General features: G+C 49.6%; 2 protein-coding genes across 3 annotated transcripts in view; one reads left to right on the plus strand and one right to left on the minus strand.

The window, feature by feature from the left end:
- Window positions 1-286: 286 nt before the first annotated feature.
- On the minus strand, window positions 287-13,407 carry ACTR1A (actin related protein 1A). Its single transcript, XM_048944874.1, has 11 exons — window positions 13,269-13,407; window positions 8,839-8,903; window positions 7,966-8,041; window positions 7,056-7,181; window positions 6,133-6,257; window positions 5,782-5,998; window positions 3,867-3,959; window positions 3,005-3,179; window positions 2,583-2,644; window positions 2,187-2,227; window positions 287-1,539 (listed from the first exon to the last, which is right to left on the minus strand). The coding sequence occupies exons 1-11, from the start codon at window positions 13,314-13,316 to the stop codon at window positions 1,437-1,439; spliced, it is 1,131 nt and encodes a 376-aa protein (XP_048800831.1). The 5' UTR covers window positions 13,317-13,407; the 3' UTR covers window positions 287-1,436.
- A 523-nt stretch (window positions 13,408-13,930) lies between these two features.
- SUFU (SUFU negative regulator of hedgehog signaling) overlaps window positions 13,931-18,119 on the plus strand; it is an 86,479-nt gene continuing 82,290 nt past the window's right edge. For both annotated transcript variants that reach the window (XM_048946627.1, XM_048946628.1), the window contains exon 1: window positions 13,931-14,183. In XM_048946627.1, coding sequence (XP_048802584.1) covers window positions 14,008-14,183 — 176 coding nt within the window. In that variant the 5' untranslated portion in view covers window positions 13,931-14,007. The remainder of the gene's footprint in view (window positions 14,184-18,119) is intronic.

The following is an 18,119-nucleotide window of genomic DNA, read 5'->3' on the forward strand; positions in this document are numbered from 1 at the left end:
AAGGCATAAGCAGCTCAGTGGGACAGCAGAACACAGCCACTGAACAGCTTGCTGCTCACAACCCTGCTGCTCACATCACTGTACACATACCGATACAATTTATTGTCCTCTCATGTAGTGTATTCATAGAGAACAGCAAAACTTCCTAAAAAACAGTTGTTGAGTGCTGTAGCAGGGCTGACTAGTTATTATGCTAAGCATGTGTGCTGTGTGCTGTAAACAGTGTTAACATAAAACAATGGACAGCTGGATAGCAGGTATTCAAAGAAGAGCCAAAGAGCAAGTCGCAGGTGCTATGGTCAGTATTTGAGATATCCTCAGAGATTTCAATAAATAAAACAATTCTTACATTACAATGCACCTTTCCAACTATTATTTTGCCCCCAAATGGATGAAGTACACAAGAGTTATGCCTGGCTGGAAATACACAATTCCGTTGCCCTGACGTGGCAGAGGAGGAGGGAAGCAGCCCCAACTCCTGCAGAGAAAGAACATGAAAGCTGTAAGTCTTGGCAGGTTGAGGGAGGACACTCAAGTGCCTTCACTCCAGAGGAGGAAAGGTATTTAAAAGAAGGAACAAGAGAATAACCGTCTAGCGTAATGAAAGCCGATTAGAGATTGCTTTGTTCTACTCCATGCAATACAAACTAAGTCCTATCACCATCTTCTCCAGCTGTGGCACAGAACCCCACATCAGTCTGAGAAGTTACACACTCACACACACACACACTCACACACACACACACTCACACACACACACACTCACACACACACACACTCACACACATACACACTCACACACATACACACTCACACACATACACACTCACACACATACACACTCACACACATACACACTGAAAATAGTGGGGGCAAATGGGCTTAACTGTTCAGAATGTGCTTTCTTTCAATTTAAGAAAAAACAAAAGACATTAAAAACAACTTCAAAAGTCTACTGATGGTGGAGACACTGCTGAGGAAGAAAGTAGCTATGGGGCTTCAGCTATGTATTTCCAGACAATCCAGGCATTGCAGTCAGGCTGACTAAAGCCTACGTGAGCAGTTTGCAGTGGTTAGCTCCTTTCTGACTTGCTAGGCAGATTCTAAGCTGTTCCCTTCTTTTTCCTTGCTTGTTTTACAGTGGCAAATGTGATCGTAACACAGAAACAAAGGAACTGAAATGAAAAAGGCAGGGGCCATTCTGAAGAAAAGCAGACTGGTATTTCATCCTTTCCATTAAAGAAAAAAACCAACAAAAATAAAAAAAATAAGTAGTTAGTACTAATCCAACCCTCCTGCTGCTGTTGTCTTTGCTCAGTGACGTCGGGGCATGCTGGCGCACACACACACATACAGGCAGCTCTCAGACACTCGGACTCAGAAAAGCGAGTTTAGAACTGAAGTGAGTCTTCAGAGACTGAGGATAGGTCCCAGGGCTAGAAGGTTTTTCGGTGGATGGCACGAGCTCCATCTTCTTCATACTCCTTTTTTGAAACCCACATCTTCTTAAAAGTATCCAGCGAGGCCAGAATGGAGCCCCTGGGGAGAGACAGACATGACAGATTAAAGGAGAACATTGGGGACACTGTCACTACATCTCTGCAGGGAAGAGCTGTTCCCGCTGTACAGCTCTTCCATGCTTAAAGGTGCCAAGGCTCCTGGTTGCCTACAGAAGAAATGCTCCCTAGACAGTCACCTCTCCTCCTGTTAGCCTCAAATGTGCTGGTATTACAGAGCCTATCACGAGCCACACTCACAAACACCATGCTGACACTGCTGTAAACCAGCAAGCTCTCCTCACATGGGATCTCACTTCCTACGGTTCTGGAGCTGAGTTTAGTTCTCCTGAGGAGCAACAAAGATGGACACAAGAGGAGAAACAACCTACTGCCTCTGCCCTATGGAATGTGTTACCAATGAGCTTGTTCTGTGTTAATGTTATGAGTTATGTTCTATGTGGACGTTAGGACTGGTTAAGATAGAGAAAACAGTCTCGCAGGTGTCTTAAGGATGAAAAGAGCTATGGGGCTGACAGCATGAATGGAGGCTCAGTAACCAGGCTGGGTAGCACGTGGTTGAGGAGTAACGCCCTCCTGACACACCATAATAGCAGGAACAACAGTGAAAGTGCCAACAGGCTGCAATTCTCCAGCCCTCCTCCCACAGGAAGACCCACCACCACTTACCCAATCCACGTAGAATACAATCTCTCCTGAGGAGCTGATATCTAGGAGAAGAAAAGAGTCAGTCAGGACCACCTCAAACTACAGTCTGCTCCTCCTGGCATGCTGCCCTGAATTCCCAACAGCTAACACAGGTATGATCTCTCCCACTAAAAAGACACCCAGCAGGTCCCCCACAAACTAACCACTGTGGACCAGATCCTGAACAGAAATCATGCTGTCAGAGGAGCAACCTTCTCCACGATGAAAACAAACAACTGCTTATCACAATAAGGCTGTTACTGGTTTGAACCACGTGGCAGCTATACTCTTAGCATGGCTTTTTTTTTTTTTTTTAAGAGGGCAAAGATCACATAACAACACACAGTATGTGATAAACACCCAAGAGAATGCTCCTACCCTTATTTTGACATCCTTTGGAGCTAGTTTCTTCACTTCGCTCAAGAGCCTATCTCCAAAACCTGCACAAGACAAAAAAAGCAGCAGTTTGAACCCTTCAGCAAAATCCCAAGTTCCATCTGCTAACAGTGTGAACCCGTACAGCGGAGCAGGGTTTGAATGGGAAAACTAGGACCTATCTGGATTTGTCTGCCTGTGCTTAAGGGCTGATGGGCTCTGGCAGAGGATACCTATCCATAGGGACCAGATGTATGCTGTTATGACTAGGGCTCAGAAAATTCAGGAGCAGGGGTCAGTCTCCTGCTTCTCACAGTAACTACCCTGAGAACAGAGTTGGACAAGCTGGATGTTATCTCCCCTGTTTCACACGAGATGAGAAAAAGATGTAAGTTACAGCTCACTGAAAAACAAGAGACAGGAACCTTTGAAAAGCGTGGAGCCACCAGACAGCACAATGTTGGAAAAAAGTGTTCGCCTCAGATCCATGTCTGATTTCTGAATGGCGAAAACGAGCACCTCATGGAGTCCTTCACATTCTTCTCCTATCAGGTCTGGCCGGAACAGGAGCTCTGGGGCACGAAAGCGGGCAGAGCCGATCTGCAAGGAGAGAAGTCAGCACAGAGGGGAGAATACAGCAGTGTGCTACAGTTCACTGTCTACAGCCTCCAGGTTGTGTCTTTCTCTCTGAGATAAAACTTCAGAGGAACAAAGCTTTTTTGGACATTCATGCTACATCATTAGCTCTCAAATGACCACCATCTCGACCTACAGCTTCCAGCAAAGGTGCCATTTCTATTCTGCAGATGAAAGAGATGAAGAAATTTGCTCAGCTCCATACAGCTGGGCAATGGCTGAGAAGTAAATGGATCCACCTCTGGTACTGGAGGTAAGACTTGTATTTCCTCTCTTTCAACCATTCTACAGAAGGCTCAATCTATTAAAGAATATTCCCAAGTCACTCTTCAAACCAGTAGTTTCTGTTCATCTGGGCAGAAAAAAAGCCACATACAAAACCACAGCATAATTTGCAGATACCAACCCACGCTCCACACCTGATCCACATAAAGATTTACTAGATCAGAACCTGCACTCAAACAGTTCTCAGACTCCATGGTCATGCTTTACTCTTACCCAAGAATTCTAGTAGAATTAGTAAGATTTCTAATAATGCTCTCTTTCCCTAAAAGTTCTAGTGCCCCAGCTCAACAACCTGGGATGCATTTTGGTCTTTAAAATTATCCTGTCTCACCCCACATTGCACTAAATCTCCCATCTTTTACAAACCTCAATAGTGCTTCCATCTGGCAGATAGTACTGAGCCTTCTCTGTCTCCAGTGTCTCATCCTTCTGGGGGTTTATGGACAGATAGCAGGCACGCTGAAGAAGAAGCAGAGCCAGAAAGAATGAGATGAGGAGGGTAAAGCCAAAGACCTCTGATAAATACTTTTCTCACTACAGAGACACCAATTTCAGTACTATTTTGTGTTGAGGAAAAGACCTTTTGGGTTCACATCAGGAAAAATACCTTATCTGCTCTTCAAACTACGGTTTGAAGGTCACTACTTACAGTTTGAAGTCACTACTTTTCTAGCTTTTGTTTTTGTCTCTCACTGCTGAAGAAGTAATCTCCCTCTGCACTGGTGGGATAATGACCTTGTGAGAACTTTCAACCTTTCATAGTACAGAGCAAAGCAGGCATCTAAAACACCTTTAATGGCATTAACTACCTACAGAGGTGGGTTTAGGCAATTTAGCAAGAGATTAGGAGCTTGAACAAAGTCCCTTGTTATGTTTCAGAAGAAACTATAACTAATAGCTAGCAGCAAAAACTTCCTAGCATAGCCCAAACAGCTCAATTCCTATTGTTCACCACATTCTAAGTTACAGGAAAAAGAAAACAAACCCTTTTACTTTTCAAACTGCTCCAGCAGCCCATAATTTTTCTTACATAGGTAAGCTTTTCTATTCGAAATTGTTACATTTTGGGGATTTAAAGTGCATCTAACAGAATCATAGAACAGCTGAGATTGGAAGAGATCTCCCTACTGGAGCAGGATCAGCCTAGAACAGGTTATCCAAAACCACATCCAATCACACTAGGAGCAATTCCACCGGGAGACAATCTGCATCCTCTATTCTGGACAACCTGTTCCACTGTTTGGTCTCCTTCAAAGAATCTGGGCAACAGGCAGAAGAGCTCTCACTCCCCTGCACAGCCACAGTGAGCTGCAGCCGTGCAGAACAAGCAAGCTATTTCCATCACATTATTTTTTCCCATTAGGTCACAGGCTCAAGAACAGCTCATTGATGTTCTCCAGCTCTTGGGCACAGCCCAGAGCTCTCTGCAGCAGTTAAAGCTTGTGATGGAGGCCATCAGCATGGCAGTAAATGACAGGCATCAGCAGTACTGATCTGAGCATTGAAGGCACAAATGCATAGCTAGCCCTAAGCTACACAAAGCCTTGCTGAAATCAGAGCGCAACCTGTCTGTATGAGAACTGTGATGCCCCAAAGCCACGGTGGGCAGTCACCAGCTGAGCTACTGTTCACTGTCCCACCTCTGCCCTCTTCTCTTGGAACACAAGAGAAGCCAAGGTAACTGCTGCATAACAAGGCCACTAAACACTGCATTAAAAAAGAAAGTCTTTATAAATATGAATACCGTGAGTGAATTATTTCCACAGAGAGAGAAGAACAGCAGCAATCCACTTGTGATCCCAAACTACCAAGGATTTTCTAAAGTCTTCGCTTGAAGAGTAGGCAAATACTAGTGAAGGATATCAGAGCTGATAAAATTGCTGCTCAGTCACCCTTACATTAAAAAAAAAATAAAGCTTTCCTTTACATTCAGATGGAGCCTCCTGTGCATCAGTCTGTGCCTCCCATCCTGTCACCAGACATCACTGAAACGAGTCTGGCTCTGTTTTCTTTGCTCTCTCCCTTCAGATATTAATATACAATGATGAAATCCTCCCTGAACTTCTATTCTCCAGGCTCAAAAGCCCCAGCCCCCTCAATCCCTCCTCATATGAGGGATTTTCCAGTCCCTTAGTCATCTTACATCTAGCCTCCCTTCGGTAGACAAAGGAGCGAGTTTCAGAGCTAGGTAGGCTGGCACTTCCCACTACATTTTAGGGAGCGATGACTTCCAACAAACAGAAATCTTTGTGGATAAGCACAGAAACAGACACTATGTCACCTCCTTGATGGTCTTTACGATCTCGAACTCTGAGGTTGTGTGGAAGTCGTAGCCTTCCTTCCGGAGATAGAGGCGCAGGAAGCGCGAGACATCACGGCCTGCAATGTCAATCCTCATGATGGAATGAGGCATGGCAAAGCCTTCGTAGATGGGCACTGCGTGGGTAACGCCATCCCCAGAGTCCAGCACCACTCCTGTGGTCCTCCCAGTAGCATACCTAGCAAAGGGACACGAGACAGATGTTAACGTGGTCTTTCTCAGTTCGTTTTTTTCTGTTTGTTTGTGGGGGGGAAAAAGAAAAGATTTCAAGAAACATTTTGCAAGCGCACATCAAAGATGAGAGGTACTTACAGACTGAGCACAGCCTGCATGGAGATGAACAGTGCTGGAACGTTGAAGGTCTCAAAGAACACTTCAGCAGCACGTTCTCTGTTTTTGCGTGGGTTTAGTGGTGCTTCCGTCAACAGCACAGGATGCTGGTAAGGAAAAAGAACCAAGCTGTAATAACCAGGATGCAGCTAGATGTATGCTCTCAAGAATGGCTACTAATTTTTCTTCTTTAGGAACCATTAGTACAACAGGACATGCAGTAGGGACTGATTGCAGCTGGTGAGCTGTATTACAGCACGCATAATCTCTACCAGGTTGGAGAAGCAATAGGGCTCTGGTCTAGCCATAAAGAAATCTTAGGGAGTCCACCCTGTGAGTGAGCCTTTGCCAGGAAGGATGATCAAGTTCACTCCAAAAGGAAGACAATTTGCAACAAAAACAGCAGCCTTAGAAAGGGTGAAAGCATACAGTCCATATTTTATACAGGCAGAAATATTCCTACACCAATGACACAACCTATTGCTTTCAGTCTTTTACTAACTTTTTGGCCAGCTTCTTCCAGAATGCATGACTGTCCTTCTTCCTCTTTAGATCAGATTATGTCACTGCTGAGTGGATGTGCCCGATGTACAGACATAACAAGAACAGTCAGCTGCACTTGGTGTAGAGCACAATCATTAGGGAGAGGGAGTGAATAACAATTGATTTTCGGCAAGTCAGATTTTGAGTCAGGCCAAATATACAGGAGACGTGAGGATAAATTCTGCTTGGACATTTCTTGTGTAGTATCTCATAAGAGGTGAAAAGAACATAACTGAACAACAGGTGAGTTTAGAAAGAAAAACAAAGGAAGAGCCCTAGATTGCCTGTTGGAGTTCAAAGGCTCCTGGTGTTATGCACACAAAGCAAACACACCGGTGCCTCTACACAGTGAGATATCTCACCTCCTCTGAGAATGTCTGAAGCTGATCTTTTGAATACACATACTGCCAAATCCGCTCCATGTCGTTCCAGTCCTTCACTATGCCGTGTTCCATTGGGTATCGGATTGAGAGGAGACCTCTGTGCTCCTGAGCAAATGGAAACAATACAGCATACCTGTCACAAACTAACAACTCCATTTCTAAGCATTTCGACAACAAATTAATCTGACAGACTCAATTACTGTCAGTCCCACTAAAAAGCAACATGTCTCTAACATACACTACAAAGACTGAACAGTAACCACAAGCACTTTTCCAGAGAAGTATTCATGAGATTTCAGTAGGCCTTTTTATAGAAAGGAGGAACACGTTTGCAGAGCACTTTCCTTTCCTAACATGTTTTGAGCCACACAGACACCTATCAAACATTATCTTTGTTCTACCAGCTCTGCCACGATGTAAAACATAGCAGGGTGATAGCAGGGAATGTAGTTCTGTGGGCTCACTGCAATTATGAGACCATGCTGACAAAATGAAGCACTGCAGGTAGCAACCTTCTTGTCCACACCAGGGAGATAAAAAGGCAACCAACTAGGGTCCATTTCTAAAGTTCCCAGTCAAGAAAGTGGAGACGTAACCATACAGACTTCAAAGTAGCCTACAAAAAAAGGATAAGTACAAAAAGACTTGGGTAAGTGGATTGAAACTAAGAGAAGATGTCTGTGATCAGCAGGCTGACACAGGAATTTTGTGAAGCTTCCCACTTCAGCTTGGACACCCTTAAAAGAAGTGACAGTCTATTCTGCTCTTCTGACCAACCCTGATACCAAGGAAGCACAGCAGTTAACATGCTTAAAGTGCAACTGCTACAGCCCCTCTAACAGCAGCACAGCAAGATGCACGGAGAGGTGAAGTGATAAGGTTTTCTTACCTCTGCCTTTGGACCAATGAAAATATCTCCTTCTAAAGCACCAGCCATAACACGAACGTGCTTTGGTCTGCCCACACTGGAACAGAGACAAGAGTATAAATGCTTCTAGAGAGACAACTCTGATACATCCAACATTTTACTAGCTTTTCTTCCTGTCAGCCCCAGTCAGCACTTTCTAACAGCAGGAACAGAGCCTGAGGGCAGTACCAAGTGTGGACAGACTCAGGTTTGCTCTGTAAACTAATCCCAGAATCGGAAGCAAAGGGAGCAAATTGCAGACATTTCTGAAATAATGGGACATGCGCCAGTTGAGTCTGGCCACACTTTCCCTGATGATTCAGGATTCCAACACTGCCTGGAGTAAACATGGCCAGATTGAGCAGTGGTCTGAGCAGACAGACCACTCAGGTTTGCTCCACCTTACGTAGGTCAGCTGAGACATCTAGAGTTCTACACCCCACCTCACTATACAGACAAGTCTGCATTGCTCTGAATAGCTCCTGATCCAGCAGTCCTTCCAATAAACCTGGCAGAAAACATTCAAGGAAGAATGGCAAGAATCAAGACTTCAGCCTACATGCCAAAAGGAGAGATCCACACCTCAAGACCCAACTTGGTCTTTTTCGACCCCATGTCTCAAGACTAAAGGATCCTACAGCTTTGGTTGGGCAATGACATAAAACATACTTTATGTTTCTTTTTTTTTTCCCCAGAAAAATCTCTATGTTTAACAGTGGAGACCTTTTCTCCATAATGCTTCTGTACAGCAGGCAGAAAAAGCTAAACTTCTTTCTCCTGCTATAAAATTGGACCACCCTTCCCCTCTACATATCTAAGAATGAGTAAATGGATCAAGACCAGCAGAGTACTTACTAGTTTGGAAAGCAGTATTTCGGTATTTGATCACCAGCAAAACCTGCTTTAATCACGCCTGAACCCTGTAGGAGAAACAAACACATGAGCTTATCATTCATTCAGAAATCTTCATAAATTTTAACAGAACAGCATTGCCAGATCCTCTCCTTTTTACCAGGAATAAAGCTTGGATAATAAATTCTCCAAGCGGGGCTGGGGGTGGGAAGGTGTCAGCAGACCAGCTTAGCCACTAGAGGGGAGCAACCAGCACCTTCCTGGCAGCGAGGCATCACACAAGGCACCAAGTCCCAGGATGTCCTGGAAGTAGGCTGCATGAAACAAGCTGCAGTGGAAACAGGGAAGAGAAATTCAAGCAGGGAATAAGCTAGCTGGCACTAAGGTGGCAGGTCACAGAAACCTGACCAGTAAAGACACTAAACAGGGGGGAACTAAATGGGTCTCGAGTCTGAAAGCAACAAAGACACCAGTCAGACTGCAAAAGGAAAGGCTGGAGGCTGGGAAAGTGGCTGACAGGACAGGGTTTGTTTAAAAGGGACAAAGAAGAACTTGAGATCAGGCATGGCAGTCAGAAAGGAGCAAACCCAGAAGCCTTCTGCACCACACAAAGCAGTGCAGGCTGTGGGCACGGAGTGTTAAAGCAGCTGCAGGGAGGCCCTGGCAGAGACTCAGCACCGAGAATTCGGCACCACTGCTCCTGTCCCTGCTGGCAGCACCCATGCACATCCCAGAGACCAACTGCCAGCCTGGGGCCAGGCTGAGCCTCACCCACTCCATTTCCCATCCGTGCACAACAATCTCACAGCAACAAGGAGCCTGCAGGAACACGCAAGTTTAGGTACGGAGCAGATTTCCATGGATAAGGCATTTCACTGCTAATCCCAGAGTACCACAGGAGCAAGCTCTTCTGTTCAATTTTTCTTGAAAGAAGAGTGTAGTGGGAGCAATGCAGGTGTACTTGCACTGAAACCAGTGACAGAAGAAGTGCCCATTCACTCTCAAGGGCCCTGCAGCAGAACTGCTCTGTTTCTGAGGATATTCTCAATGTGTTTTAAAACGAACAGCAAGGCATTTCCTCAACTGCTTCCCCCTTCCCACCTCTTCCGCGTGGGTCAATATCACTCACACGCATGGAGCTGTGCAGCTAAGCTCTGGCTGCAGGGGATGCTGAAAGCCCCAGCCATCTGCTTCATGGTGAGAGGAGTCAGCAGCCAGTACAGGCTCAGCAGAAAGGAACGTGGGGCAGCCAGCCACTGCAGTACACAGTGCAGGGCCTAATTCTCAAGCTCCTTTTGTCAGCTGGTTCAGGTGAGGCGCCTGGCTTTGCAGAGAGCAGGCATACCCTGCCACCAGAGCACAGGTGCTCCTACCTAAAGACAGCCAGAATCAGGTTTGCAGAGATGTATCTGCAAAAAGGAATACCAGGAAAACTGGCAACTGCACATGGCTGGTTATGAAAGATGTAACAGGGATGCAGTGCTGGAACCCCAAGCTGGCACCAGCCACAGCTCCCAGCATCAGCTTTAACAGGCACAGGTGAAACAAAGAGCACTGGCCATGGTAAGAAGCCGGCCCCCCAGGCAGACACTGCCCTCCAACCAGTGACCTCAAAGCAGAGCCAGGAACAAGACAAACAATATTGTGATTTTCCATGTCACAGCTTATAAATAACATCATGCCTGGGAAATATCATCATAATATCATCATGATATCATCACATAACTGTGTCAAGTCTCACAGCTAAAAAAATAAAAATAATGATAATGAATCAAATGCAATAAGATAGGCACTATCAGAATATTGTGCTCATTGAATATTTTATTCCAGCTAATGCTTGATCTTACAGCCAGCACAAGTCTGCTGCTGGGAAGTGGTTTCAGGAGAACAATGATGCTCCTGTTTTAATGCAGAGAGCAAAACTTCCTTATAATAGGCCAAAAATTACTCTACACATCCTGGTGAGCTTCCCAGCAAGTTATGCATTTTAAAATTTAAGTACTGAAGTTCAAAGAAACTGAGTATGTCAGGTGCTCCAAACTCCTTCCTGGAGTTGGAGATGAAGGCTGCTCTGAGAAGTGATGGGAGGGGATCTGAGCATTGTTGTGCCTCCCAATGCCTGCAGGCAAACCAAGCACAGACGTTTTCTATCTCTGCACTACAAAGACCCGACAGCATTTTCTGGCACAGCAGGCTGGGGCCCAGGCTTGTTCACCACCTCAGTCCCCCAGCCCATCCTCCCTTACACACACATACACGAGACAGGAGGGAGCTCAGCCTCAAGAAGCCACCTGCAGCTCCCCAACATGCAGCCCTGCTGATGTAACAGAAGCAGCAGCACCTTTCTGAGCAGCTCCAATTCCTATCTTGCCTGAACTCCCAAGTATAAAAATGCAATGTCACCGCAAGGCTCGGCCTGCAAGCATTAAGGGCAGATCTCATAACCATTTCATTCTGCAGTTCATTCATGGAGAGGAAGGTTCATTTACAAAGGATGCAAGCAAAGCTTTTGTAAGACCAGCTGTTAAATTAAAAAAGATGCAGTCAGTCTCCAGCAGCACGAGCCCTTCTTCAGGCCTGAAGCGGGGAGGGGGAGCAATCTTAGCAATACTTAGTTGTGCTAAGTAACTAAGTCAGGATGAAATGAGACAGACTGCTATTATGTGACCCTACCACAATAAACTCATCCTCACAGTGCCTGGAACCAACTTCAGCAGCTAGCTGGTAACAGCACCACAGCAGGTCAGCATTACTTCCCTCATTTCTATCAACAATCAGCCCGAGTTCTTCCTTTAAGTTTCCAACAATCTCCCTGCTGTGATTCCAGAAGAAGAAACAAAACTAAAGCTGTCTCAGAGAGCTCAAGTTGTAGAGAAGAATTGGATCAATGATAAAGAGATCAACTGACTTCACCCGAAAAGATCTACAAATCATACAGCTCACAACAAATGTAAGAGAATCATACAGTGTTTTAGCTTGAAAGTGACACTATCAGCTCATTCCCTCTCTAACAGACAGGGTTCACCAGATCAGGGTCCCCAGGCCCCATCCAACCTGTCCCTAAACAACTCCAGGGATAGGACAGCCACAGCTTCTTTGGGCAGCCTGCGCCAGTGCCTCAGATCCCTCTGAGTAAAGAATTTCCTCCTGGCATCTAACTCAAATCTCCTCTCTTTTAGTTTAGTCATTCACACTTGTCCCGTCACTATCAGCCCACATAAAAAGTTGGTCTCCCTCCTGTTTGTAAGCTCTCCTTAAGTACTAAAAGGCCACAGCGAGGTCACCCTGGAGCCTTTCTTTATAACAGAGGTGCTCCATCCCTCTGAGCATCTTTGTGGCCCTCCTCTGGACCCACGCCAACAGCTCCACATCCTTACTGTACTGGAGGCCCCAGACCTAGCTGCAGATAGGGGCCTCATGAGGGCAGAGAAGAGAACAATCACCACAGAATTCCATAGTAAGGAAGGTGATGAAGGAAGCACAAACACCAGCCCTTTTACACAGCAGAATGTGAATCAGCACCAATGGGGCCAGAAGGGAGGAGCGGCAGCTTGTGGCTCGCTGTTGTGGAGGAGGCTCCTGGGGATGTTCCACCCCTTCCCTCCTCCCACTTCTTCTGTCACCCTTCCTCCCAGAGGCTGCTACAGGGCTGCTCACGAAGGGCCCCAGGACCCCACATAACCGCTCTCATCCACCTCAACCCTGCAGGCCTGCCCCGCGCTGAGGCAGCACGCTGTTAGCGGCGGCGGCCATCTGCACCACCACACCCTGCTGTCAGACCAGTGCTGACGCAACCCGCCCTGGGAGCGGCTCCTCCGGGCGCGCCACCGGCTCGGGCCGGGGCCTGCGAGGCCGCGAAGCACTGCGCGGTCACTGCGAGGAGAGCCGAGCACGCCCGGAGCATGCCGGGAGTCAGGTCAAGCGGGGCCCACTGCGCGCCGGGAAGCAGCGCCATTGTCCCCCGGGCACAAAGCGGGGCAGCGGAGCCAGGATGCAGCCGCTGTTGACGGACGGCTCTTCCAGCCAATGGGCGCAGGTGTTCCCCGCAAGGGCGTGCCGGGAGGGGCCCCGCTCCGGCAGGTAGTGGCGGGACATCCCGCTGACTGACAGCCGCCCCAGCCAATGGGGGCGCGCCGCCCTTCACAGCCCGCACACACCCCGGCGGCGGCGGGGGCCGCTCCCCATCAGTGAGGGGCAGCGACCCTCTGGGGGTGACAGGCGGCCGTCCCAGCCAATCGCAGGCTGCTTAACTGTGCTGGCCCCACCCCGCCCAAGGAGGCAGCGCACGGCGCTGGGCGAGGGCCTAAGGCGGCGGCCAAGCCGGGTGGGGGGGGCGGCGGGCGGGGCGCGGCCGCCCCCGATGACAAAGGGATCGCGGTCGGCTGGCCCCCCCGCCCTTCCCGGCACCGGGACTCGCGACCACCCACACTCACGTTGTCTATCACGACGGGCTGGTTCGCTATCACGTCGTAGGACTCCATGGCGAGGACCCGCCGCAGTCACCCGTCAGGGAGCAACAGCCCAACCGGCGGCGGCGCATGCGCAAAAGGGCGGCGCGAAGCCAGCTGGGTGATGTATTCCTGCGGCCGCGGTGCGCGCTGGGAAGTGCAGTCCCGGGCCAGAGGCGGGAAGCGGGGCATGCCGGGAAGTGTAGTGCGGCGCAAACGTAAACACGGCGCAGGCGGAAGCGGCGTGACGTCAGTGCGTGGCGGCCCTGTGTCCTCCCGCCAGGAAGCGCGGCGTGCTGGGGGCGGGGCTTGGGCCTGGCTTCACCGTTTCTCATTTTACCAACGGGGGTGGGTTCGAGGGCCGTCCTTGCCCGCTTGTCAGCTTCATGTTTGTACGCGACTGCAGGACGCCCCGTGCAGCCCCGTGGCTCTGTCGGGCTCCCTCACAGCCCCGCACCCCTTCACGTCCCTCGCGGTTCGCCCGCGGCCCCCCTCCCCTTGAAGCACTGCCACTTCTCCTCCGCAAGGGGGCGCGCTCACAGCGCGGCGCGGAGGCGGGGGTAGAGAGGCGCGGCCGCCTTCCGCGCCGCGCTCTGCTATTGGCGGAGCCGCGCTGCTCATCACCGTCGCCCGGGCGGCGGGGCCCGCCCCCTTCCTCCCGCAGCGCCGCTTGGGCCGGGCCGGACCGGGAGAGGAGCGGGCCGGGAGCTGCCGCCGCCGGGCCATGGAGGGCACGCGGCCTGGCGGGGCTGCACCCGCGGGCGGGGCGGGCTCCGGCACGGGCTCCGGCTCCTTCCCGTCCCTCTTTCCGCCGGGCCTGCACGGGATCTACGGCGAGTGTCGCCGCCTGTACCCCGAGCAGCCCAACCCGCTGCAGGTCACCGCCATCCTCAAGTACTGGTGAGGCAGCCTGGGGCTGGCGGAGCGGCAGGGCCCGGGGCGTTGTGTGCGGTTGGGAGATCTTCGTGTGCAGATCTGAAGTCTCGCGTGGGGCTCGGGGGCCCTTGCGTGGGGCTGGTGGGGCCTTCCGAGCAGCCGGGGGCCTCGCGTGGGGCTGAAGGGAGCGGTGGGGCTTGAGGAGTGTTGGGGAAAACGGCGGAGTCGTGAGGAACCGTTGGGGCCGAGGGCCGTATGTGGAGTTGTGGGGAAGCGTTGGGCCCGGAGGGGTCACGGGCAAAGAGCATTGGAGCTGAGGGCTCCGTGTGGAGTTTCAGGGGGGTTGGGGGGAGTGGAAGTTGCGTGGTGTCAGAGAGAGGCGCTGGGGCAGCAGAGGGTAGGAAGGTGAGGAGGCGGGGCGTTGGGTGCTGAATTTGGGAGGAGATGCGATAGGAAGGTTTGTGCGGGCCTGGGGGTGTGATGGAATTGAGGGTGCAATGGGCAGCGTGCTGGGTGCAGGGAGGGCTGTGCTGGAGAGCTGAGATTCAGGGAAGGAACTGGAGGTGGAGGAGGTGTTTCTGGGGTGGTGCAGCGCTTCTCTGAGTGGGGATGGAACGAGGTAGTGGGAGAACGGAGCGTGTTTCCTCATCTCGGCAGTTCATGGGGGGATGGGGTTTTTTCTCCTGGGCAGAAGGCTCAAACTGTGTCTGCTGACCTGGAGCTCGAGGTGCGTGTATGGCCCAATGCGTGCTGTGTGTGCGCCTGCAAACCTGAGAAACAGATGCAGCTTCTCTTGGCTGTGCGTTGCCACGTGTTACCGCAGACTGAGAATCTGTTGTTTCTTCCCATCCCCGCTGACACAGTGTCTGACACAGTAACAGCAGTTGTTTATGTGAGAGAGTGGCATGAAGGAAGTACTTGGATGTTTAGCTAGATAAGTGTCTAGTATCTAGTCCTGTGGGAAGTTGTTCCTTTTGATTTTGTCCTCATTCTCTGCTCAGCCCTCTCTTCTGGATCAGAGGAGCACAATCAGGTGATCTGATGTCTGAGTGTCTGTCTGGTGAACCATTGACTGGTTGCCAGTCCAGCACTTTGAAAAAAGTTTAGTTAAAGCTCAACTTGTACACTTACAGTTCATTTTAACCCGTGTGTCTTATTTGGCTGAATCCTGAGCAGCAGAATAATATCCTTTCTGTGCTCTGCTCCGACAGCTGCATTGTTGCTGTTGTTTTTTGAAGATGTGCTTTTAATGAGCTTCAAGCAAGAAATATATATTGGTCCATGTTGCTTAGAGCATTTTTAGTTAATCACTTGAACTGGCAGAGTGAGCTGAGGTGATTTGTTAGTCATCTGCACTGGTCAATGCTGCAGCACTGCAGTGAGGGTCTGATCAGTTTTTTTACACCTGTTTCTACTCTGGGATGGGCGAGCTCAGTGAGTTTCCAGCCACTGTGGTTTGAGAGTCAGTGCTTACTTTTCTGTCACTGTCTTGGAGCAGTACTGGCCAGTGTGATGTCAGATTGGTGTGAGACAGAGAGAGATGGAGGTTTGTGATAGTGACCCAGCCTGTTTGTTCCTCTCCCTTGGCCAGCCCAGGGGGCAAAACCTGGAGTTTGATGTTCATGGAGCCTGGGAAAAGGGCTTCTGCTGCAGCTTGATCTCCTTTGCCAGAGCTGCGAGATAAGGGCTGGTCTAGATGAAAAGAAACTGCTGAGCAAAGTTCTGTGCCTTGAGATAAATACTGTAACGCTAATCAGCTTTATAATTATAGCTATTGGTTTCTCTATTGTTAGCAGCAATTATTTCTGTTCAGGTAGCTGAAGCTGTGTTGTTGGCATGCACAGTAGATCCTTACTTTGTACAGCTGGAGAACCTTCAGGATCACACACCCATGGAATGAGGGCGCTCAGCTGTGTGGGATTTTTCATAGAACTAGCCTTTTTTTTTAACATGATTTCCAGATCTTTGGAGAAAATCCCTGATTGTCATTGAAACTTCTTGCACGAGCTCCTGGCTGTATGTATTTACCAGGAACGACCCCACGTAAAGCGTTCAGGGGAAATGAACTGGAATTTTTTATTTTTTTATTTTCTCTCTTTTGGAGCTCTTTCCTCTGCCTGCTTTGGGTTTCTCCTGGACAAACACTTCAGCAACTCCTAACAGCATCCAGAGAAAGCTCTGTATGCAGATGCAAATACCACTTTTCCCCTGAGGCTGCCCTTCTTTCTCCTGAATGAGCACAATGAATGGAGAATGCAACAAATTTGTACCATACCTGCAGCTTTGAAGTTGGGTTCTCTTTAATAAATTCCTCCAACGCTTCCAGCTCTTTGTGTGAACCCGCATACTGATATGCAGATGTGAGATGAGGTGAAGCCCTGCAGGAGCACTGTGGGCGGCAGGGCAGGACCTACCTGGGCAGGAGTTGTTGGTGCAGCAGCAAAACCTGCCCCCAAATGGGGTAAGCTTGTGCCACAGCCCGTGTGGGGCTCTTCTGCCGGGGGTGAGATGCTGGCTGTGCTGTGGGGAGGGGGCTGCCTGAAGCCAGTGCAGGGTGCTCCTGTGCTTGTATGTGTGCTGTGCCATGAAGGACAGTTTAAGGGTTTGCCCGTGTTTGCACCGTGTGTTGTCGGTGTCGGAACGTGTGTGTCAGCTCCCATCTGACTCATTTGACATCTGAGGTGTTACTAAGCCCAGTTTAGGAGCAGGTTTTGTGGGAGAGGGGAATTCTTGTTGCTTAGCAGGTGGGGACGTTTTCCCTTTGTTTGGGAATCCTGTGTGTCAGCTCTGAGGAGTTGCTCATGTTTTGCACTCTGTTGACTGCTGCATTGAGCACTCTTGCTCTGAAGCCTTCCTTGCATGTAGCTTTGTTTGAGCACCTGTGTGGGTCTCTCCTCAAGGGATCTGCATGCTTGTGTTGCTTGTTTCCCTCAGAAGAATGGGGCCATGTGCCTCTGCCCAGCTTGAGAACAAGATTTTAGAACCAGGCATGGGGGGAAATCAACACTTGCAGTTTCCCATGTAGGTTTCCTTGCAAGCACTGGGCTAGGAAGATGGCCTGGACCCCATTAGCACTTCATGGGGTGCAGGGGCTCTGAAATGTGTGTGAAGATGGACCCCACATGCCATGTTTCATGAGTACTGTGGCTGTGTCCAGGCTGGGATTCCTTTGGTCTTAGTCCCATTGCTCTGGGCAGAATGCTCACAGCTTCAACCCGTGCTTCTCATGGCTGCATCACCAGCCAGTCCCAGGATGCCAGAGCTAGCCTGGTGTGACTTGCAAGGAAGGCAATTGTGAGGGGCTGTCGTGCTCTGTGCCCCTTCTGTCCAAAATCAGGAGAATTGCAATTAGTGCTTTGCTGTTTGATCACCCTAGAACTCCCTTGCAGGGCAGGGTGCCTGCATCCAGATGAGGGCAGAAGCACTTCCAGGGTCCTGGAGCGTGCTGCTGTGACTATTTCTTCCCAAGCCTGCTGTTATTTGATATAAGGCAATAGTACTTTAATCGTGGCAGCAAACTGAGGTGTTTGTATACTTTTCATGCAGTGGTTCTGGTGCGCAGAATGAAATGCAAACCTCCAGGGCAACAGAGGGAAGTTCAGGTATGCCTTGAAACCTGCAAATGGCAGCGCTGGGATCTGTGCAGGTGCTGCAGTTGGTGGTAATTAAGCTAACAGGTAGTGGTGTTCTTAGTTTAGATTTTCTCATTTTGAGCAGTTGGGAGTGTTTTACTCGAGGAGAATTGGGTGCAGAATGCAGTTTTGCTTCTCTCCTGTTCCATGGCTGCGGGGCACTGAGCAAGTCGAGCACTGGGCTTTGCTGGCATGGCCACCACGTCCCCATGTCCCTGGGTAGCAGGTGGCTGCCAGGCTCTGCTGGTGGCCGTGTCACCAGCCTTGTGCTGCAGCAGAGCCTGCGCTCACCTTTTGCTCCTTGATTTACGCAGCTCACACACTGTAC

Source organism: Lagopus muta, chromosome 5 (assembly GCF_023343835.1).
Source record: "Lagopus muta isolate bLagMut1 chromosome 5, bLagMut1 primary, whole genome shotgun sequence".
In the NCBI taxonomy this organism is placed as follows: Eukaryota; Metazoa; Chordata; class Aves; order Galliformes; family Phasianidae; genus Lagopus; species Lagopus muta.

Bases quoted from the DNA above. Each gene is read 5' to 3' on its own strand.
- ACTR1A (XM_048944874.1), bottom strand. From the start codon at position 13,316: ATGGAGTCCTACGACGTGATAGCGAACCAGCCCGTCGTGATAGACAAC. The intron at 7,182-7,965 runs GTAAGAAAACCT...CCATTTGCTCAG, and splicing joins TCATTGGTCCAAAGGCAGAG to GAGCACAGAGGTCTCCTCTC. The intron at 2,228-2,582 runs GTAGGAGCATTC...TTCTTCTCCTAG, and splicing joins CAAAGGATGTCAAAATAAGG to ATATCAGCTCCTCAGGAGAG.